Raw genomic sequence first — 24,772 nt, forward strand, 5'->3', positions numbered from 1 at the left:
TCTCTGCCAGTTCACCCTTATCACACATGCATACAAGTCACTCCACAACACAGGACCCCCATACCTCAATGACTGGCTTCACTACCACCAACCCACCAGACTACTTCGCTCAGCAGCACTCTCACCCGAGCACACACACATCCACAAAAGCAAAATGGGAGGCCTATCATTCTCGTATGAAACAGCCAAATCCTGGAACAACCTCCACCAACACATCAGGGCCTCCTCCTCATTTGAATTCCATTAGAAGCTGAAGACCTGGCTGTTAAATTAGTCTTCTTGTGGGACCATCTGACTGCCAGTATTCAGGCCCAGCCTCATCACACACGTACGCTCATCTGCTCAGCACCTTGAGACCGTCCCAGTCTACAAATCGACATTACAGTGAAACAGCTTTTTTAAATTCTTCTTTGGCCCCCCTTCATGCCTTCATACTGCTACATTTCGGCAACTCTGCGTTTTAATATAATTGAAAAGATCACTACAAGAGGTTAGAAATCGCTGAGATTTTATAAAAATGTACACCGCTAGCTTCAGTACTTCTGGAAACATATCTATCATTAATGCAATTGTTGGCACGGGCCTGGTGCAAGGGATGGATTAATCAATAGAATTGAATTTATGAGATTCGGTTCCTTTCTAGCCCTATGAAAGGGATGAAAGAAACTGGCCATAAAACAGATTTTAATCTCAGAAATGATTCTTTCTAAAACGTTTAATTGTTATGAACCATCTTGGCTGTTAACACAATGTAATGTAAGCACAGGGAATTCGAGTTCAGCCGCAATCTCAGTATTCATGCTATGAATATCAAAACAGAGTATGCATGAGAGTGAATAGTCAAGACCTTGCTAGTTCTTGCAATCAGTAGCGGCTCGCACAGGTAAAAGTGGTAGGGCAGTGTGGGGTGTAGTGAGCGCAAAGTACGTGGTTTTATTTATTTATTTATTTAATATTACCTTGATAGTCGTCTGTCGAATTCCACCCCCCTCCCTACCGATCTTAACTGTGCGAGCCACCACTGCTTGAAAAATGCACTAAGTAGACATTTTACTTTCAATGATGAGTTTACATAAATGCATTCTTAGCTGGAGAGCAATAGCGCATTCTTGAGTGCACAGGTCAAGGTTGATTAGTAAGTTTGAAATGAGATATAGGTGAACTATCAGACCACTCCTATTTATAAGTTTTGGTGTATGCTTTATTAATAGTACATTCAATAGGCTATTGAGAGAATTTGACAGCCTCATTATATACTGGATGGTAGGGTGCTGCTGGATTATATGGTGAGATCTGCCAGCAATTCACTTCTGACAGTTACGCAATGGTTGGCAGGGAGGGGGGTGCACCATTGTTCAGACCTGTTTCACAGTTGAGTTGGTAACCTCTCTGCTATGAAAGCAGATTTGCACTGGGGCTTGTCCCACACAAAAGGGATTTGGGTTCTCTGTCTGTGTGCTTGTGTTATCCACTGCTGGATTTATTAATAACAGGCATGGTAGGACCATGGCAGCTGGGGCCCACCAATCATTCTGCTGGAGTTAACCACAGTCCTTGTGGCCCTGGTGATCATGCGACATCATGAATGTGTAGTGCTTAAGCACCTGTCGCCATGGGGTTAAGCCCACACCAACCTTCATCCTTCGGGTGGTAATACATCCTAGAGCTTTTCGGGTTGAGTCTGCACTAAGCAATTGGTACCTGCGAGTGTGTATGAGTATATTCTGTAATGTGGGCTTTGATGGAGGAGTTCAGAGGTCAAGCCTTAAATCGGTGATGCTTAAGATTTCAGTGCCTTCCATTAAATGTTTTCTGCCTCTTTCAACAGCAGAAATAAAGATGAGTCAGCAGGGTCTACAATCTGCTACAGAGTTTCTGCACAGGAAGTGGTTGTTTGTCAAAAATGGCTTTCGCTTTTATTTGCAGCAATTCTAATTTGGGATTTACAATGACTATGTGTAAGGGATGCTCTGTTATTGCGATAGACCATTACCATTGTCATGCTATCGTAAGTGCCAAAGCACCCTTGGCAATTCTTTTACACTAGTGAATGTGCATCTGTAGAGACACATTTGCTAATAGGTTTGTGGTTCAGTTTACATGTGGGCAATTACCAAGTCTTGTTTCTCAAAAGACCTCTATATTGACAGATGTTATGGTTCCTATTGTGTTCGCGAGTGGTATGTTCCTAGGACCTGCATGATTGTTTGGATCCAATTTCATTTGGTAAAAGCGATGAGTTAATGCTCACAGACAGTTTCTGCAATTAACCACTGACTTTTATCAAATATCATAGTTCTGTTTTCTGTCAGATATCTAACAAAGTGGAACTATTTGTGTTTCTGCTTCCAAGGGTATCTTTGAGCATTCTTAATCAAATGACAAATAAAAAGTTAAGCAAGTCATATATCAGCTCTGATGCATTAGTTACAGGAGTAAAAGGAAATGCAGAAGCAGGCAAGCCAGTCACATTTGACCATCCTTTCCATTGCTACACTTGAAACATGAACAGAGCATGCTGGTTGGTAGGTGCCAATCATAAGATTGTCAGAGTGACTGACACATGTCGTACATTTACAAAGATAAAAATTGCTGATCCCACCAACTGTGTGATAGAACATTGGAAAGACAAGCCATGAGAAAATAATGTATGCACTCTTTGACTACCTTTTTGGATATCAGACCTAGCCTTTTGTTGCAATATTTTAAACCGGAAGTGATGTCACTGAACATTTAATTTTTACATCAAGCGCATTTTTTTCCATTTAAATAAATACTGACATATGCAACACCTTGACCAACTGACAGTGGCAGTTTCATCATTGGAACCATGATATGACCGACTGTGCTGGGGTACAAGGAGCAGGTGAAATATTAAAGGAGAAGAAGGGCAACCACATCACTGAACAATGAGGATTCCCTCCTGGTTTCTTTGTTCTTATCATGCTTCACAAAGCCCACAATATCCCACTTTGTTGACATTACCATAGGAGTACTGTGCTTTGAGTTGTGCTATGCTTTCTGAGTTACCATTATTCTACAAAGCAAACTGTTAAATATTGTAGTTGTGATGATGAGCCTTTGAGCAATTCTCAAGTCCAATGACTGGAGCAATCACCAATCTCGTGAGATCTCAACTCTAGCAAGTACCGTATAAAACAAAATAGTTATACTTTTCTGGAATTCTGTTAAGAAAAATTCTCAGTAGGTATTGGTTAACTCTCCTGGGATAGCCTATAAGACATGAGGAGTATATCTTAATTCTTTTATTCTAGTATGCAATCAGGTTAAGCAATTAATGGACATGAACATCACCCACTTTTTTAGGTCTCGCACCTAGCATTGCAGTGCACAGCACTGTCGTGCAGCGCGAGGCCTCTTGTAGGGGGTTTGAAAACTGACCTAGGAAAAGCACACTCATGAGCGTGTGCTTTTCCTTTTGTGCCACGCTATTGGCCTTTGCGCGCATCTTTATAACAAACACAGCACGCAATTGGCCAGAGGCGGTTGCATTGCTTCTCCCATGGCATATTTGGTGTCGGTTACCCGCACTGCTGCCATGTGGTTTCAATTATCGTGCCCAGACACAGGCGCGATAATTGAAACCACATGGTTCGCTGTGGCGCGCTCGCACCACTCGTGGGCTTGTTTGTTTTACACTAGCGATCGCTTTCACTGTCGCTTGTTTTCTTTCCCAGCGTCATTGTCACAGGCCTCTTGTTCTAAATGAAAGGACGTATGGACATATCTGGCGCACAGCACCACACAGCTTGGCACTGTTATCCCCCACAAAGCCACGTACTGCCCTCGCACCTGCCCGTCCAGCACTGAAAACACATATTTCTCCCCAGGGCTCCTCGCAACGGACCCAGAGAAACAAAACTGAAAGCCAATGGCTGGTAGTGGTGAGAGGAGCCGGGAAGCCTGATTAGGCTTTGGGCGTTGCTCTCCTCCGCCTTCCGACCAGGAAACTCGGTCCATGGCTTAACGTGCGCCTCGCATCCCCGTACTCCAGTGACCACTGCGGCCGGCCCATTCAGCCCCAGGGCATTCAGTTTCCGGCAATGCACCGAGGCGCGGAGAATGAGTTGCAGGTAGGGTGGCTGTAAAGTCGTGGTAAGGATTTGCGGTGTTGTCACTAGTTATATTTGATAAGCCGTGTGGTAATTGGAAAGGAGACTCTGCTTGCCTCCATCCCTGGCCACCTGCACTTGACTTCATTATGTAATGCTGATGTGCACGCGTCGCATGGACCAATCGCTGCTGGGATATATTTAGTGTCATATTGTCTCCTTCTGCAAAGGCACAAATGAACAGTTTTCAAGGCACGTCTGTTAGAATCGCAATGCATTTAGAATAAAACAAACGCAGGCCAACTCGTTCTGTATGCACATATTTACATGAATAATATAGAATTACACACTGGTAGCCCGTAGAGCTATTTACAGTCATCCCACATCTTGTCCTTGAGAATCCTAAATCTCCCCGGGTTTACAGAATGGAGGCAGAAGCAGTGGTGTACTGGCAGTAAATTGGGTGAGCGTAATAGTGCCGAGGATCATGCACAAATTATTTTTTTTCACAGGCAGCACCCTGCAGCCAAATAGATTGCTCAGCCATGATTACGGAGAATCTGCGTCTCTTTGCAGCCATAGCGCTTAGTCCACAGTCCAGCTTCCCTCGCTCTTTTATTTTTCAAGACATTGTTTTGTTGCATTTCATATAACTTGAACTTCACCCAAAGGTATTGAAGCTCTTTACATATTAAGCGCTAGTTGTTTACATCACACAGGGTCACTCATATTTCCTTAAGGTACGGAGACATTTATCGATTTGGCCAGAATAACCTGGTAGCTCTGGTCATAACGCGAGATCCTCTCCCTTGCTCGACATCTTGAGAACATGTCAGGCCCACTTTTACTATGTCAGTTCTGCTCACCGGAGTCCCTAGGCATCCGCCTGTCACCTTTAGAGCACAGTGCATGACCTGGACTCTGGATTCACCAGAGCACACCTAGAATTCTGTCTCCGAGTCCACTGATTGCACATTCATCGACTTCAGGTGCTGCGCGGCTGGTCCCGCGAGTATATCCTATAACTTAATTCAGTGCGCAGGCGGGGGGGTTCCTACAGGCATCTGGGACTCCGGCAGGCTTTCCTAGAACTTGAAACATGGTGAGGTTGTAGTTTACGACTCTTGTCTGGCCCCTCCCACCCAATTACACTCCTTCTGTTGCCAATGTTGCCCCCTACTGACATTCAAAAAGCACCCTGACGCGGACAATTCTTGCTGCATCATAGAGTTTTCTTTTCTCTACCGGCATGTTGCCTCTAAAGTAAGCGGCCGCCATTTTTTTTACTATCTGTTTATTTTTGTTACAATCACGGCACAGGTGCTTTAGCTTTAAATATCTCAAGCAAAAGTGCCAATGCGGCAATTGCTTCAAAAGTAAAGAATTTGTTTTTTTTTCTATTTGTTTACTTTTAAAGCAATTAAAGCACGCACGATTTAGCTTAAGATGTTTGAAGCTAAAGTGCGAGTGCGAGTGCTGCAGTTGATTTTTAATGCAATAGATCTGGAATCACTGAAAATGTGAATAGCCAATAGCTCAAACTTTCACTAATGCAAGACCTATTGCATTGCAAATGCTTGCCTTCACCTTGTTCTAGGACTTGGGCATGAGAACAAGGGAGACAAATTGTAATATTCCAAGTAAAACAAGGAGGACAATTATGTAGAGTCATGTGATGGGGTTATTTTCTTTATCCTGAGCAGTTTTCTCATCCTGTGTATGACATGGAAGGAGTTATTCAAATCACACTCATGAAAATTCTGTCTGGAATTTTGCATGTTTTGTGGTCAGATACTGACATAAATCTCCTGTACTAGAATGGCAGTTATTTCATCTTCATCTGGAATGGCAGATATTAGACTGTTTTATAGTGGTTCATTGTTCTTGGTAATTTTGAATAGTAAACTATTAGGCAGAATGTTATAAAAGTATTTAAATCTGCTCAGTAAATGGTTATTCTCTTTGCATGGTTTTCCATGTTTCTTTGGTTTATTGTCAAGATATTCATCTGTGATCATTTCTGTTTCTGCCTACAAAATGAAATACATTATTAGAAATGTCCAGCATGTTCAGAAGGGTCCAAGTGGTTTTATAAGTGGCTACAAATTGTATGCACAATAATATTAATAATTTGATAATTGTTCCTTGTGAATAGACTGACATTTCTTTCTTTCTTTACCTCCTCTCTTATCCCTCTGACATTAGAGATTTACGCCACATTAGTTTTCTTGTTTTAGAAAGGCCAACTGCTCGAGAGCAGTTGATGTGTAGAAGTTTTGTGACACAATTTGTTAAATAATACTTAATGATCTGCTAAGTTTTTAATATTAAGTTTCACTGCATTGTATATTTCCTCAAGTTCCTCATTGTTGATGTTTCTGTAAGTTCCAAGTTTGGATGGTGGTGAGTCCTTCCTAATGTTGGGGTTCAGGAGGTCCTTAATGTTAGAGGTGTGTGGTGTCTTCCTCTGTTGGTACCTCATTCACCCTCAAAGCTCTAGTAGGTAGTTATGTACTATTCTAGAATCCCTTGCCAGATAGGTTATCTAGTTTGTTACACCATTGTGCAAAATGATCTTTATTTCTCCCAAACATTAGTATTTTTCACACTTTTCTACTTTTTTCCTATTTGTATGCCATGTCCCACGTCTAATTTTTACAATTTTTCTTTCAGTCTTTCTTTTTATTATAGTTATAGTCATGATTATATTGCCTATCTCTTTCTTCTCTACTTCACCTCATCTGCTTCTTTCTCCTCCAATCAAGATTAGCAGTATCATTCGTTATCAGTTGTCAAATATCATCCATCAAAAAATGTGTCCTCTCTAAATTAAACAACCACATTGATAAATTTAATTTACATGACACATTCCAATCCAGATTTAGGAAAGGCTGCAATACAGAGAATGCAACCCTGAACATCACTGATGACCTACCCAAATCCCTCAACGAGGGAGGATGCCTGTCTCTTAATCCTCCTGGGACTCTCAACGGCCTTCAATACCATCAACCACAACATTCTTCTTAAAACACTCTCAAAACATGCTGCCATCAGAAGTACCATCCTACAGGGGTTCTCATCCGACCTGAACAAAAGATCTAACCTAATCAAACTAAATGAGGTCAACATTGACAGCAACATTAGTCAACCAAGGAGACCCCCAATGCTCAATTCTATCCCCTGCCCTCTTCATCTTCTAGATGGAACCCTTGCACTGATCCTGAAAGAAAACAGGATTGCCTACCATCTTTATGGAGAGGAAACTCATATCTATATCAAAATTTCAACTCCTCAAAGACATCCTACACCTCAACAATACTCTCTCCTTGATACGCACCTGGCTAACCAACAACCGCCTAAATTAAACCCCCACAAGGCAGAACTACACCTCATCCAACCTAAAAGAAATATCTACCCTCAACTGACTTGACAGCTTAACTGCACTGAACCGCAAAGAATCTATATCCAACTCTGTTAAATCTCTTGGGATTACGCTAGACAATAGCCTGAACATAAAAGAAAATATCAACGCCTCAGTAAAAAGTGCCTTCTACACACTAAAACACATTAAAAGAATGAAATAATGTATCCCCCCTGAAGACCGTAATCCAGTCCCTAGTCCTCTCAGAGCTGGACTACGGCAACAAAATGATCAGTGGCACCCCAAATATCCACCTACTGCCAATGAAGTCCACACTCAACACAGCGGCTAGACTGCTCTCCTGAGAGAGACGATTCGGTCACATCATTCCCACTCTCAAGAAACTCATCTGGCTACCAATTGAACCGAGAGTATATTCAAAACAGCTTGCATAACCCACAAAGCCCTCTACTCTGAAAAACCAACCTTTCTTGCCAATAAACTCACAAAAGCACACCAAAAAAGACCTCTCTAAAGCTCAAACACTTCTCCTCATCCCTCCCAAATTCAAGAAAACCACATCTCTTAGCACATCCTTCTCTGGGAACGCCTCTAGAATTTATAATACCCTTCCTAAGGAACTTCACAAACACCAATCCTACCTCCGCTTCAGGAAAAACGTAAAACTATCTCTTCTCAACAAATATCTAAACTTCTCTAGACCTCTATTTCCACCCCCCTCAGTATACTCCGCCCCTACTATAAACTGTATTACTATATGCATTCCACTTGTACCTTATCTCTTGTCAAATATTTCTGGTAAGTCTAGGTGTTGCGTCCCATCATGTTTCATCTCTCCACAACAAATCTACACTCTTGGATGCCCTTTTGCTTTTCTCCACTGTCTTGCAGGTGTTTAGCTACTTTTGTGCAGATTTCCAATAGCCAACAATATTAGCCTGAGCCACGGTCATTTTGATTCATTGTTCTTCCCTCTTGCTTTCTTTAATAGCGTTTCATGATTTTAAAAGTCTTTTTAGGTCTCGTAGCGAAAACACAGCGCGTCAGCGCTGTGTCTCGCCAGAGATCTTTTGGTGCCGACTGTGCTTCCCAGGAGACAGTGCCGGCCGCGCGCATCGCCTTGGAGGCGATTTGAAACTGGAACGCGCGCTGTGGCCAGGCGCTGTCTCCTGGGAAGCGCAAGCACCACACACGCATGCGCATACACACAGACACACACACAAGCGCGCATGCACGCACGCACATACATACATACAGAGACACCCCCCCTCACACATACACACACGCGCGCACACACACACAAGTGCACTGAGGCCCCCCCTCCCCCGCCGTCACCGTCGCACACATACATACACACACGAGCATACACACACACACACAAGTGCACCAAGCCCCCCCAGCCTTTTGGAACTTACCTGGCCAATGTCGGGGACTCTGCTCTCAGCACGCGGCGCCCAACCTCCTGCTGGTGCGGCCCCGGGGCTCTACACCGCTCACAGGAGCCCCGGGCCGCGAGACGCATTGACTCCGCCTGCCTCCTCTTCCGGTCTGGACGTGGCCCCGCCCCCGTCACAGGCGACCGTGCCTGACTTCCGGGGCGACCGCGGCGGGATTCCGGGGGCATTTTAATAGCAGTCATTGTTGGCACGTTCTGTTCCGGGACAGCGCGGTTTTTTGTCGCTGTGAGCATATGTGCGCGGGCGTGGATCTGACCACTGGCAGTGCCGGCTGAGTCCGGGCACGGGGGCTGCCGCCGGCACAGCGGTCGCCTTGGCTTTGTTCAGCTGTGAGATGCAGCGTGAGCGCCTCCCCGCTCTGTGAGGAACCCCCAGGGGAGCGGAACACAAGATGCTTATTAGAAACATGTTCACACACGATACAATTCAAACACGCGAATCCATGCCAGCATGTGACTGTATATGCGGGGCCTGGCGTATGTGGATAATACGTATTGTTGGGGCTAAACCAACCAGTTACTGCCGGCAGCGCGTGGTCAACTTCCGAGAGGAACTGGGTGTTGAGGAGTGCAGTAAGCACACGTGCACTTAAACGCTGCACCATTTACATTACATTGAATTAATGGACACGGTGACAAGGGTCACATATCCGATTGTGTAGTAAAGTAGGGGTATCTGTGGCAGTAGAGGCGCTACCCAACAAAGTGTCAAACAGCATCCATGTCATCGCTGCGACTTTCGGCCAGTCCTGTTTTTACAGCCTACGACACTAAGCATGCTGGGACTAGTAGTTTTACTCTACGTATACCACGCTATCAGCCCGCGAGTCTCGGAATGTTCCTTACAGTTACTTGAAATAAGGAAGACTGAAAGTCATCCCCATTACTCGTGACGTGGGGCCATTTAACAGCCATGACTGCAGCCTAGACACGGGCTGTGCTGAGACTCAGTCGGAGCCTCAGCCGCCAATTCCCACCCTCCCTATGTATTGTTGGGGAGGGGGGTGGGGGTGCTGGTGGGGGCAGGGAGCGAGCGGAGATTCAGCGCTGAGGCACGGGTAAAGAGAGGGCACGGGCGCCGTGAGCGGGGGTATCATTGACATAAGCCTGCGCTCTCACAGACTGTGGACACGGAGCCTGGTGGCCTGCTGCCGCTGAATCCGAGCCCAGAAACATTATGTCATGGTGTTATAAAGCGATTACCGCCTCCCCAGGGGAGGGGGCGCTCGGGTCATCCAGCCATTCGCACGTGTCATGTAAATACAACTCATATTGCATTACAAATGCTATAGGTGTCACATTTGCAAATGTTATAGCTATTGGCATTGTCATACACAATGCCAATAACTCAAACTTTAATGCTGCGAGACCTATTGCATTGTAAATGCTTGTTTGATTTTGTCATCACATGATGTCTAACATTTGTTGCAAATTTCATATGTTGAGCCTATGTAACATCCTGCACATTTTAGAGATTCACATACTTGGACCCAACATGTCCACTGTTCCTAGAGTTAACTATAGTATTATGTTGTAGGGTTCATTGATGCTTCTATCTTTTTCGTTGGGGCCTGTGTCGTTCAGCCTGAAAAATCTGAAATACTGCTTTTATATTTTGTATTTCTGTATTTCAGGACACTGTCTGTGTTTCAAGTACACTTCTTGTTTAACGCCCCGACCCCGTTTCATCTTTGGCACTTTCTGTCCTCAGCTTATGCTTCACAGATTCCACCATCTCCATTCTTTTGTTGCTTCTTCTGCCTCTTTTGCTCCGGGCTGAGAATAGGGCCCTGGTGGATCTATAGGCTTTTTAGAGCGGAGAGGACAATGTAGCTTTCTGCAAGGCTTGTTGGTATTTAAAGTACACACACAGTGACTGGGTGTTGGATCCACCCAGAGGAATACAATTCTGTCATCTCATGTTATTGGCTGTGAGTTTCATCAATTTTACCTTCTGGGGGGGGGGGCCTTCCAATGGCATGCACAAGGGACTATCGTACTTCTGAAAAGAACTCTCCATCATAACACTTTTTCCAAGTTCAGTTAATTATCTTTTTTTATGCATTCTATACAAAAAGCTATAGTTTTTGCTATACTTTCCTTGCATTGGCGAAGTCAAAAGGGCTAGCTTTAATGTGATAAACAGCATTTGTTCATGCAGCACACGTAAACAGCATTTGTGAAGTTCTGTGTATATGTGCGCTGCACACTGATGCAAAGCCCATTGGTTTTGTTAAAGCTTGTTTTATTTGGCTTGTGCACTCAGCCTTGAGATGACGTTAGCTGGGCCCCAATGTGAGCTTGGCTACTCAGTCAACATTATTGGTTTATCATCCTGCCGCATAACTCCCAGCTTGTATCACTTTCCCTTAATCCAGGGCTCCACCCCCTTCTCCCTTCTGTGCCCTCTAAGGACACTCTTAGCATCACAGCAGAGAAGCAGGTCGCTAATAGCAGCACTGGGCCCAGAGTATAGACCTGATCTGACTGGCCACTTGGCACACGCAGCTTGACACAAGCCCGTCACTATCACGTCATATGGGACATGAGTAGAGTAGGTAAAGTGGAGTCAAGGGGAATCCGTGCAGATGCTGCAACGGTGCATGAGGCACGGATTTGATGAAATGCAGAGGTTCAATAATGCAGTAATGTAACAGTTCAGCCACATATGAAGGTGTAGGAAAAATGCATAAACATTGTTTGAAATGCCAAAAAACACATTATCTACAGTGCACGAGGCAGAATCGAGTACACAGTGTGAATGACAATGCAGAAGATTGGGCGGGGTGAGTGATCTGATTGCCTTGCAGTTCAGTGCTCCTGCGGTTAGTGCAAAAACAACAAGTGATGGACCGAATGTGGATCAATGTCACACATTCCCCCAGTCAAAAGATCTGGGCCTAAATCCATCGTTTTTTTGCACTCCACACCACCCTGGGTTAGACAATGGCGATATGCAAATCAGCTCTGACCCTGTTGCCCCATGGGAACAGTCCAGTCCGAACTACAAAAGCCATGTCCTTCCCAGAACGGAATCAAGCATCCGAGGACCGGACCGGTTTCGAGGTAACACCTCTCATCAGCCCGGCTAGCTTGACTCCAAGTGGTGTGGAGTGCCTGGGACCCACGTCTGGGCATCCCCAGCGCACTTAGGGCGGCAATTGCAAAAACAACAAGTGATGGACCGAATGTGGATCAATGTCACACATTCCCCCAGTCAAAAGATCTGGGCCTAAATCCATCGTTTTTTTGCACTCCACACAACCCTGGGTTAGACAATGGCGATATGCAAATCAGCTCTGACCCTGTTGCCCCATGGGAACAGTCCAGTCCGAACTACAAAAGCCATGTCCTTCCCAGAACGGAATCAAGCATCCGAGGACCGGACCGGTTTCGAGGTAACACCTCTCATCAGCCCGGCTAGCTTGACTCCAAGTGGTGTGGAGTGCCTGGGACCCACGTCTGGGCATCCCCAGCGCACTTAGGGCGGCAATTGCAAAAACAACAAGTGATGGACCGAATGTGGATCAATGTCACACATTCCCCCAGTCAAAAGATCTGGGCCTAAATCCATCGTTTTTTTGCACTCCACACCACCCTGGGTTAGACAATGGCGATATGCAAATCAGCTCTGACCCTGTTGCCCCATGGGAACAGTCCAGTCCGAACTACAAAAGCCATGTCCTTCCCAGAACGGAATCAAGCATCCGAGGACCGGACCGGTTTCGAGGTAACACCTCTCATCAGCCCGGCTAGCTTGACTCCAAGTGGTGTGGAGTGCCTGGGACCCACGTCTGGGCATCCCCAGCGCACTTAGGGCGGCAATTGCAAAAACAACAAGTGATGGACCGAATGTGGATCAATGTCACACATTCCCCCAGTCAAAAGATCTGGGCCTAAATCCATCGTTTTTTTGCACTCCACACCACCCTGGGTTAGACAATGGCGATATGCAAATCAGCTCTGACCCTGTTGCCCCATGGGAACAGTCCAGTCTGAACTACAAAAGCCATGTCCTTCCCAGAACGGAATCAAGCATCCGAGGACCGGACCGGTTTCGAGGTAACACCTCTCATCAGCCCGGCTAGCTTGACTCCAAGTGGTGTGGAGTGCCTGGGACCCACGTCTGGGCATCCCCAGCGCACTTAGGGCGGCAATTGCAAAAACAACAAGTGATGGACCGAATGTGGATCAATGTCACACATTTCCCCAGTCAAAAGATCTGGGCCTAAATCCATCGTTTTTTTGCACTCCACACCACCCTGGGTTAGACAATGGCGATATGCAAATCAGCTCTGACCCTGTTGCCCCATGGGAACAGTCCAGTCCGAACTACAAAAGCCATGTCCTTCCCAGAACGGAATCAAGCATCCGAGGACCGGACCGGTTTCGAGGTAACACCTCTAATCAGCCCGGCTAGCTTGACTCCAAGTGGTGTGGAGTGCCTGGGACCCACGTCTGGGCATCCCCAGCGCACTTAGGGCGGCAATTGCAAAAACAACAAGTGATGGACCGAATGTGGATCAATGTCACACATTCCCCCAGTCAAAAGATCTGGGCCTAAATCCATCGTTTTTTTGCACTCCACACCACCCTGGGTTAGACAATGGCGATATGCAAATCAGCTCTGACCCTGTTGCCCCATGGGAACAGTCCAGTCCGAACTACAAAAGCCATGTCCTTCCCAGAACGGAATCAAGCATCCAAGGACATGGCTTTTGTAGTTCGGACTGGACTGTTCCCATGCGGCACAGGGTCAGAGCTGATTTGCATATCGCCATTGTCTAACCCAGGGTGGTGTGGAGTGCAAAAAAACGATGGATTAGGACCCAGATCTTTTGACTGGGTTGAATGTGTGACATTGATCCTCATTCGGTCCATCACTTGTTGTTTTTGCAATTCCGCTATAAGTGTACTGGGGATGCCCAGACGTGGGTCCCAGGCACTCCACACCACTGGAGTCAAGCTAGCCGGGCTGATGAGAGGTGTTACCTCGAAACCGGTCCGGTCCTCGGATGCTTGATTCCGTTCTGGGAAGGACATGGCTTTTGTAGTTCGGACTGGACTGTTCCCATGCGGCACAGGGTCAGAGCTGATTTGCATATCGCCATTGTCTAACCCAGGGTGGTGTGGAGTGCAAAAAAACGATGGATTAGGACCCAGATCTTTTGACTGGGTTGAATGTGTGACATTGATCCTCATTCGGTCCATCACTTGTTGTTTTTGCAATTCCGCTATAAGTGTACTGGGGATGCCCAGACGTGGGTCCCAGGCACTCCACACCACTGGAGTCAAGCTAGCCGGGCTGATGAGAGGTGTTACCTCGAAACCGGTCCGGTCCTCGGATGCTTGATTCCGTTCTGGGAAGGACATGGCTTTTGTAGTTCGGACTGGACTGTTCCCATGCGGCACAGGGTCAGAGCTGATTTGCATATCGCCATTGTCTAACCCAGGGTGGTGTGGAGTGCAAAAAAACGATGGATTAGGACCCAGATCTTTTGACTGGGTTGAATGTGTGACATTGATCCTCATTCGGTCCATCACTTGTTGTTTTTGCAATTCCGCTATAAGTGTACTGGGGATGCCCAGACGTGGGTCCCAGGCACTCCACACCACTGGAGTCAAGCTAGCCGGGCTGATGAGAGGTGTTACCTCGAAACCGGTCCGGTCCTCGGATGCTTGATTCCGTTCTGGGAAGGACATGGCTTTTGTAGTTCGGACTGGACTGTTCCCATGCGGCACAGGGTCAGAGCTGATTTGCATATCGCCATTGTCTAACCCAGGGTGGTGTGGAGTGCAAAAAAACGATGGATTAGGACCCAGATCTTTTGACTGGGTTGAATGTGTGACATTGATCCTCATTCGGTCCATCACTTGTTGTTTTTGCAATTCCGCTATAAGTGTACTGGGGATGCCCAGACGTGGGTCCCAGGCACTCCACACCACTGGAGTCAAGCTAGCCGGGCTGATGAGAGGTGTTACCTCGAAACCGGTCCGGTCCTCGGATGCTTGATTCCGTTCTGGGAAGGACATGGCTTTTGTAGTTCGGACTGGACTGTTCCCATGCGGCACAGGGTCAGAGCTGATTTGCATATCGCCATTGTCTAACCCAGGGTGGTGTGGAGTGCAAAAAAACGATGGATTAGGACCCAGATCTTTTGACTGGGTTGAATGTGTGACATTGATCCTCATTCGGTCCATCACTTGTTGTTTTTGCAATTCCGCTATAAGTGTACTGGGGATGCCCAGACGTGGGTCCCAGGCACTCCACACCACTGGAGTCAAGCTAGCCGGGCTGATGAGAGGTGTTACCTCGAAACCGGTCCGGTCCTCGGATGCTTGATTCCGTTCTGGGAAGGACATGGCTTTTGTAGTTCGGACTGGACTGTTCCCATGCGGCACAGGGTCAGAGCTGATTTGCATATCGCCATTGTCTAACCCAGGGTGGTGTGGAGTGCAAAAAAACGATGGATTAGGACCCAGATCTTTTGACTGGGTTGAATGTGTGACATTGATCCTCATTCGGTCCATCACTTGTTGTTTTTGCAATTCCGCTATAAGTGTACTGGGGATGCCCAGACGTGGGTCCCAGGCACTCCACACCACTGGAGTCAAGCTAGCCGGGCTGATGAGAGGTGTTACCTCGAAACCGGTCCGGTCCTCGGATGCTTGATTCCGTTCTGGGAAGGACATGGCTTTTGTAGTTCGGACTGGACTGTTCCCATGCGGCACAGGGTCAGAGCTGATTTGCATATCGCCATTGTCTAACCCAGGGTGGTGTGGAGTGCAAAAAAACGATGGATTAGGACCCAGATCTTTTGACTGGGTTGAATGTGTGACATTGATCCTCATTCGGTCCATCACTTGTTGTTTTTGCAATTCCGCTATAAGTGTACTGGGGATGCCCAGACGTGGGTCCCAGGCACTCCACACCACTGGAGTCAAGCTAGCCGGGCTGATGAGAGGTGTTACCTCGAAACCGGTCCGGTCCTCGGATGCTTGATTCCGTTCTGGGAAGGACATGGCTTTTGTAGTTCGGACTGGACTGTTCCCATGCGGCACAGGGTCAGAGCTGATTTGCATATCGCCATTGTCTAACCCAGGGTGGTGTGGAGTGCAAAAAAACGATGGATTAGGACCCAGATCTTTTGACTGGGTTGAATGTGTGACATTGATCCTCATTCGGTCCATCACTTGTTGTTTTTGCAATTCCGCTATAAGTGTACTGGGGATGCCCAGACGTGGGTCCCAGGCACTCCACACCACTGGAGTCAAGCTAGCCGGGCTGATGAGAGGTGTTACCTCGAAACCGGTCCGGTCCTCGGATGCTTGATTCCGTTCTGGGAAGGACATGGCTTTTGTAGTTCGGACTGGACTGTTCCCATGCGGCACAGGGTCAGAGCTGATTTGCATATCGCCATTGTCTAACCCAGGGTGGTGTGGAGTGCAAAAAAACGATGGATTAGGACCCAGATCTTTTGACTGGGTTGAATGTGTGACATTGATCCTCATTCGGTCCATCACTTGTTGTTTTTGCAATTCCGCTATAAGTGTACTGGGGATGCCCAGACGTGGGTCCCAGGCACTCCACACCACTGGAGTCAAGCTAGCCGGGCTGATGAGAGGTGTTACCTCGAAACCGGTCCGGTCCTCGGATGCTTGATTCCGTTCTGGGAAGGACATGGCTTTTGTAGTTCGGACTGGACTGTTCCCATGCGGCACAGGGTCAGAGCTGATTTGCATATCGCCATTGTCTAACCCAGGGTGGTGTGGAGTGCAAAAAAACGATGGATTAGGACCCAGATCTTTTGACTGGGTTGAATGTGTGACATTGATCCTCATTCGGTCCATCACTTGTTGTTTTTGCAATTCCGCTATAAGTGTACTGGGGATGCCCAGACGTGGGTCCCAGGCACTCCACACCACTGGAGTCAAGCTAGCCGGGCTGATGAGAGGTGTTACCTCGAAACCGGTCCGGTCCTCGGATGCTTGATTCCGTTCTGGGAAGGACATGGCTTTTGTAGTTCGGACTGGACTGTTCCCATGCGGCACAGGGTCAGAGCTGATTTGCATATCGCCATTGTCTAACCCAGGGTGGTGTGGAGTGCAAAAAAACGATGGATTAGGACCCAGATCTTTTGACTGGGTTGAATGTGTGACATTGATCCTCATTCGGTCCATCACTTGTTGTTTTTGCAATTCCTGCGGTTAGTGGCAGCTTCCACTGCTGAGCTTCGGGTTTGCTTCTTTACTCTGTTTCCTCTACTCACCCTGGCTTGCTTCTCCGTGTTGCTTGCCCTAGTATGCCAGTTGCGCTTGTCTCCCTACCTTTAGTCTGCTCTTCAGATAAGGTATCATATGTTGGATGTGTTGGACAGTCCAGAGAAGGGGAGAGGAAGCTAAGGAGCAGGGAAGGATGGAAAGAGTGATGCACTGGTGCTTGTCTTTACTCGAGGGATACTGTCAACTTTGTAAGTGAATGTGATCCCATCTGGTGTCAGAATCCATTGGGCCAGAAGTCTTCTCTGCGCCCTGTTGGAAAAGCACAAAGCATGCATACTGGGTGGTAGGGCAATTGTGTAAATTGGCAGCAGAGAAAGATTGGACATGAAGGCATACGATGCAGCAATCATTGAAGCAACACTGTGGACACATCACCCCCTTTTCTGAATCGTTTTTGGCCACTATAGGTGTGGCAGGGTATACTCAGACATGAGTCCCTTTCTCACTGCACCATCAGGATTCAAGCAAGCCGGGCCAAAGACGGCTGAATTGCCAGAAACCGGTCCCCGGTAGCTTGTCTCCTTTCTGGTGAAGAATTGGCTTGGTAGTTTAGTCTGCCCTGTTCCCATGATGCACTGGGCCAGGGACAGACTGATTTGCATATAGCCAGGTTCTGAGCTGGGATGGTGCAGTGCGATAAATAACGGTGATGGATCAAGCCCTGATCTTTGGACTGGGTAAGAGTGGTCTGCTTAATTCAGACACTCTGTTCATCACCACCCCCTTTTCTGAATCGTACTGGGTGGTAGAGCAATTGTGTAAATTGGCAGCAGGGAAAGATTGGACATGAAGGCATGCGATGCAGCAATCATTGAAGCAACACTGTGGACACATCTGCTCATGCAGCGCAAGGCATTCTTGTGAGTGCAGGACATGGGTCCTCCAAATATGGCTGCCATGTACGGCCATCACAGATGCACCCTGCGAGGCTAGATAGGGACATTGGAGTTTGTAACTAGGGCTGCTGGCGGTTCTTTAGTACCCCATCATCACAGCACCTCAAGGCTGTGATTGAAAGTGGTGATTTATTTTGTTAAAGGATCTGTTCGGCATCCCTACTCTGCAATCGTTCCCACAACAGTAGAGCGGTGGATGCCAGGTTCGGTAGGTTAACCTCACACAATCCCCCGCCCATAGAAAATGAACTTTACTAAACTCTGACACCTATGAAGGAGAGACGCCGTATACACTCACGTGTTACTATTGTAGCAGAATGGGAAAAAAAGGCAGTGATAATTTAAGTGGAGGTGGCTCTTGATGACGCGTGTCTAGCTCCACTGTGGTGTGCTCATCCTCCTCCTGCGACTGTAGACTTTAAGGTAAGGGTTTGTAGGCAGGCCTGTTCCTGCTGACTCTTACTGCTTCAGAAGACACATCTTTCAGTCATTGCGGAAGTTTCCATGTATGATTGTCTTGTTTATTACCTAGTACTTGGATCCCACCTAGGTGAGGGGACTTCAAGTCTTACATATGATTGAAGTACACACTAACAGATCCTGTTCATTAGTTTAATGTGTGTGACACTTGATGTTTTCCAGGGAGCAAGAGTTCAAAACACTGCCAAAAACCTCGGAGTGAGAGATCGAACGCCTCAGTCTGCTCCAAGGTAATTATGACGTGTTTGCTGAGCTACATATATGTTTGTTGAACTACAGAAATGTATTTGTTTAATAAAGTGTAAAATTACCAGGCAGTTTTGTGGTTGGTGTAGTTCGAGGAATATATTTTACTGCTAGAGATGTAAGTAAGCCTCGTGGCACAAAAATCCAATGTAAAATCATGTTTTCACCTTTTTAGCTTAGAGTTTAAAACATTGCAGGTTCTCAGTTATTAATAACAATTATTTCGGCCTTGTTTTGGACAAACCACGGAGTTGATTTCTGCTTTGAAAACTCATTAATGTTACTTTCAAAGCTCAGCAAATTACAGCGATCAGGTTTGGGCATTGGTAGATGAAGGTATCTAACCAATATGAAAAGCAATGAATTAACTGCGGAATTAACTATAGCTACAAGAAAACAAGAGAGAAAGGAATGAAAATATATGTTTTTTTGTTTGACATCTATTTTCTTCCAAATATCACCTAACTTCTGAGTGTCCCAGAAAGTATCATAGAACAGATGTAGTTGGTTGATATAGTTCAAGTTGTAAAAGTAGTTGAAATAGTTATGTCAGCAAACGCCTTTCAACAACCCCTAGATTTTACAAGAGATATTTTAATTAATTTACGTTATGTAATTTGTGAAGTAATTTTCTTTTAAAAGAAGGCTGTTGCAGCACCATGTTTTCCTTCAATTTTATAAAAGGATTAAAAGCAGTAGCAGACTGATATATGCTATTAACTCAGACAAAACTGAGGTACTGGTTGTCGGTTGTCCTCCATCTTATTGGAGCTCTAAGTGGTGGCATGAAGGGTCCCACATCCGGGTCTACCCCTACCATGCTTGTAGGTCATCCAGGTAATGTGCATAGAGGTTCAGGGTAACGTCCTGTGATATCCTCCAAGTTTGAACCTAAAAGGGCCTAACGACAGAACCCCTGCATCGTGACCATCTTTTAACTCCTATCCACATCTCAATCCATTCTTTCATATGATTCACTTAACATACAAAATAGTAAACTCCCCCAGCATTACCCTACCTCACACACAATAACTGGGGAATGCCATGTGCGCACTACAGCGATTCGCCAGTTTGCTTCTGGACTGAATCTATAGAGCACCTTCCTCCTTCAGCAGCGAGATGCTCCTTTGTCACTCCCGGCTGTATCGTCACAAGCCTGTATCCTTTGCATCCCAGTAGGATGATATCCTGTCATTGCTGAGAGGACTCTTCAAATCATGTACCTTAGCTTCCTGTATATAATGTACACCTAGAGGTGGTCCTCTGTTGCATTTACCATGGCTGTGTTTCTACGGCATATTTCTGTGGATTACTACTCTTTTCATCACCTGCCATGGCTCCCTGTATCCATTGCATGCTTGTGGGTTGTTTGACTGCCATTACCGGGCAGACTCTTCAGGTGACAGACCACAGCTGGCTGTATTGAGTGCAGACTTGGGGTCTGCCCTCTTTCACCCATGTGTGGGCTCTAAATAGCATACACCATGGAAGTGCTTCTTTTGTGCATGCCTGTAGAGTACTTCACATTCACTCTTCTGACTGCGTAGATAATCTGCCACTGCTGCCTGCATCCAGCGTATACCTGCGAGGAGCCAGAGTGCCTGGCTGGGATTTCCCCATGTATTTCTCCTAGGTGGCCTCTTCAGGTGATCTACTGTGGCCAGAAATGGGTGGCTTCTCTGTCAATCTTGGATGGACTCTAAATATTACTTACCACACCATCGTGGCTTCCTTATCTCACTTCTGTGTGGGAGATGTAGATACTATGGCTGCCCATATATAGTGTATGACTCCGTACCTAATACTCCTATGTCTCTCCTGTGTGTACTCTTTAGAGCTTTGCCATGGTTGGCTGCATACACTGCATGCCTCTGAGTTATTCCTCCATTGAAGGATTATCGGTGAACCCTATAGAGCATTTCCTCTTGACTTCCTGTGAGCATTTCATTCTTGTAGGCTGACCCTTGGGGTGCAAACCAAAGAACACTTATCCCTAGCAATCAGATCATTGAAATCTGTCTAGAAATGTTAATTGTCAATGACGAAGGATTGAGTGCGACCTATGGGAGCTGGACATTAAGTCACAAACTCCATGATTTGTGCCACGCCACATTTCTGTGTACCTTTCTTTTCAAGCTGTCTTCTTATATTTGTTTGTTGGCCTGTATGAGTGACCATTGACCTGTCACCAGCATATGCATGTGTGTTACTCCTCTGTCACTCCTGAGTGAATTCTTTAGCTCATGTATCATTGTTGCCTGTGTCTAGTGCATAACACAGCATGACTGATGGTTGCTCTCTGTTGCATCTCTGTGTACGCTGAAAAATCAAAGGTGCTTGCCGATTATAGCAATATGAGGCGGGCATTCCACTGCTGATCAAGCATGACACCTAAAAACGGGAAACAACCTTTACAACTCAGTCATCACAACGCACTACATTTGCAACGCAGTCATTACATCGCAACATCCTTTACAACGCATGTGACTACAACACAGCCATTACATTGTATGTCACTACAACGCATGACACTACAACGCATGTCATTACAGCGCAGGCATTACATCGCATGTCATTACAATGCATACCATTACAACACATAGTACCCCAACAGTATCCAGCACTCACCCTACTATTGCACTGCCTGGAGTTAGAATAGTAATTTTTACCCCTACACTATTCAACACTTAACCTACGGTTGCACCCCCTGGAGTTAGAATAGTAATTTTTACCCCTACGCTATCCAACACTTACCTTAAATACAATATAATAGTATGCATTATAAAGGTATAATGCGATGTAAAGGAATGCGTTGTAAATGTAGTTTTAAAAAATTTGTTGTAAGGGTTGTTGCTGTGTAAAAACTGCGTTGTAAACGCATGCATTGTAAATGTATACGTTATAACGTCATGCATTCCCTAAAACGTGCCATGTAGGCTAAACTCATAAGCTACAGCATTTTAAGAGAAATTTCTATAAGTGAATGTAAAGTGCAGTGGTCACCCTCATTTCCCCTTGAATTCATGGATAGCTAGAGCGACCTAAGTCAGAATGGGAGCACCGCTCCAGTCTGTCACACAAAAAATGCTTTTCCAATAGGCAACACCACAATTCAGCACTCTTACAACAAGCACTCCGCCCAGTGCACCCTCCCCATTGGTACAGTGTCCTACACATCTGCAAATGTACTTTTTATCTGGCTCAGAGTGTGAAGCACTATATAAATGTAATTAAAATACAATGAAATGCAATTTATCATGCATGGTGTTTGGTAGTTGCATTATATGGACTCCGTGCAGAAAATGAAATATGTTTCATTTAGTTTTGTTTATATGCACTTCAATTTGGTTTCCAAACTGAAACAGATAACCTTTTTGCCTCCTGACGTGGGGATTAGCTCATGAAAATGTGCCTCTATTGACCCCTTGTTCAGCAACAGCCACATCGTGTCTTTGGTCTTATTAAAATTCACCTAACACTCTATAGATTCAGTGACTTACAGTGAAACTCTGTTGAGCACACACACATCTTTGAGACAGTTCATTTGCAAGACAGCATTATCCCAGAATGCAAATCAGACATTATGCATGCAATGCCTTTGCATTTTGCAGATTCTAATTATTCCAAGGTACTACTTATAATCTAATTATTTTCACAGTTAGTGACAGAAGAGAATCTCTTTGAGGGCAAGCCCCTGATCATGCACAGTAACTATCTACTGCCCCAGAATCTAGAGAGGGATGTGAGACAGGAGAGTTCAGTGCATGACATTTAAATTGCTGATGGAGCTAATAGATATGCTGGGTGCAGCTGTACAGAGTCTAAGGTCTGGGCAGGGGAAGCAATTCACAGAAGCAATCTTCACTTTCCAACAGAGCAGAATTCAGAGTGAACAAGAGACTCAAGTGGATGTATGAAGGGGGAATTTGTGGGTGGGAGTATAAGCACTCTGCTGGGTAGGCTTTGCAGAGGGGTACAAAGCATGGAGGCTGGCGGTTAACTGCAGTATTTCATATGCCGAGTGACATGGCAAGCTGGCAATGTGAGTTATGTGAGTGACATGAGAGGATAGGGTATGGACACAACAGTTTTGCATGATATCTGGGAGACATGCAAGCCACTCGCTTCACACACTTCGGTGAAGAACACAATTATGTAAGTGGAACAGAGAAGGTTGGGGAAAGTCAGAGACATAAGGCTGAATGCTGAATAGTTGCATAAAAATTCCCTGTCTATATTTAATGTGAATAACAGAGCCAGGAATGTTAGTAAATGTGGGCTTTGTCAGATCCTGAACACAACCTTAAGGGTACAGCCCCTCCTATTCTATACAGAGAAAGTTATAGACGAGTTTGTTGGGCTAGGCAGTCCATAGGTGCAGCTCCAAGAAATCCGAGCAGCTGTTTGGTTGCACTACAGAAATGCTGTCAGTCAACCTATTTAACCCCTTGTATGCTGGTGACGAACCCCAGCTGTCACGCTCCGCGGTGCTCGTGTGCTGATGACGGCTGGGGTTCGTCACGGCCCCGCCCTGTTCGTTTGTATACCCTACAGCGGCGGAAACGGGCCAGCAGCGAAGGGGTTAAAGTTGACAAATGCACATGGAGGTCGAAGCACCAAAATGCCAAAGTTAGTAGAAGCAGCATTACTTTCCGTTTTGACCTCGATGACGTTACAGAATGTGGCATACGACTTTTGACCCTGCATCCTAGGAAGTGATAGCACATCAACTTGAGCCTGATGGCATCACAATAATGGATTTCATTTAAGCCTAGTGTATAACTCATAGAGACAATGCATTGATAAATTACAGGGAGATTTAAAAAAAAGATACATAATACTAGTGATCATGCCCACTGGTGTTAATTCATATGGAGTATACATTGGATATCAACTAGGTTACTGGCCTGTTTTACTCCTTATCATTGTTAACAAGTTCAATTAAGATCAATTGAATGAAATGATCACACGTGCAAAGCATAGAGGTGAATGTTTTGTTCCAAGACATCATTTAGTCAGGCGTAGACAGCTTTAGCTTTAGATGTTTTGCTGACATCATCTAGTGAAAAAAACCATAACTTAAATATATATATATACGCTTGCAGGCACCAAATGGAGAAAAACGGACTCAGGAATATGCTTTTCTGCTGTTGTGGATATTGTGCTTTATTAAATTAAATAGTGCAAGCGGTCATTACGCGTTTCGGCCAACGCAGTGGCCTTGATCACATATATTTATATATATACACACACACACATACATAGAGGGGCTTTGGATCAGCTCTCTTCAGCCACTGGTCTGTTCAGCAGTCATTCACATTGTGTGTCCATCCACTGCAGCGTACAGCAGAGAACAGTCAGCCTACATTGTTCATTGGCTTCCTTGAGCTGCGAGTGGCTGCATTTTATTCGATGACATATGCACACACCTAATAGGATGTGCACTTCAGTGTGGGGGATGGCGGAACAATACTTTACTTTTCCAATGTTTTTTCTTTTATTCTTTACCCTTTTAAGTTTTCAGTTTTTTGTGAATTTAAACTATACCATCAGGTTGGAGTATTTCAGAGTCAATAATACCTTTTCTTTGCACCAATAATAATCCTATTTTCCTGTGACATGCGTTAAAACTAAAATGGTTTCTATTCCCGTTCCAAGTACACTAACTTATATAAAGGGTCCATACAGTTTTAATAAAATTGTTGGGATTGTTATTTTTTTTTAATTTAATATTTCAGGCATATCACACCATGTTATAATAAAAAATACTAATCTCACCAGTTGGCCAGTCCCAAAACAATTGGCTTTGGCAGTGCTTGTTTATCATTCATGCACACTAATTAAGCATAGCAACAAGTAAAAAAAAGCTTATTTTAATTTGTTATATTTCATGATCTCTTCTACGGAGTGCTGCACTGGTTAATGCATTTATTTTACCATAGATAAACAGTTATGC

General features: G+C 45.4%; 1 protein-coding gene across 2 annotated transcripts in view; it reads left to right on the forward strand.

Moving 5' to 3' along the window:
- The window catches only part of PREX2 (phosphatidylinositol-3,4,5-trisphosphate dependent Rac exchange factor 2), a 1,248,069-nt gene that overhangs the window by 1,194,218 nt on the left and 29,079 nt on the right, over nucleotides 1–24,772 (forward strand). Inside the window, exon 39 of one of the 2 annotated variants that reach the window (XM_086965847.1) lies at nucleotides 18,733–18,800. In XM_086965847.1, coding sequence (XP_086821973.1) covers nucleotides 18,733–18,800 — 68 coding nt within the window. Of the gene's footprint in view, nucleotides 1–18,732; nucleotides 18,805–24,772 lie in introns of those variants that run through there. The other variant, XM_086965848.1, reaches the window with a different exon arrangement.

This window comes from Lissotriton vulgaris, chromosome 4_1 (assembly GCF_964263255.1).
Source record: "Lissotriton vulgaris chromosome 4_1, aLisVul1.2, whole genome shotgun sequence".
Lineage (NCBI taxonomy): Eukaryota > Metazoa > Chordata > Amphibia > Caudata > Salamandridae > Lissotriton > Lissotriton vulgaris.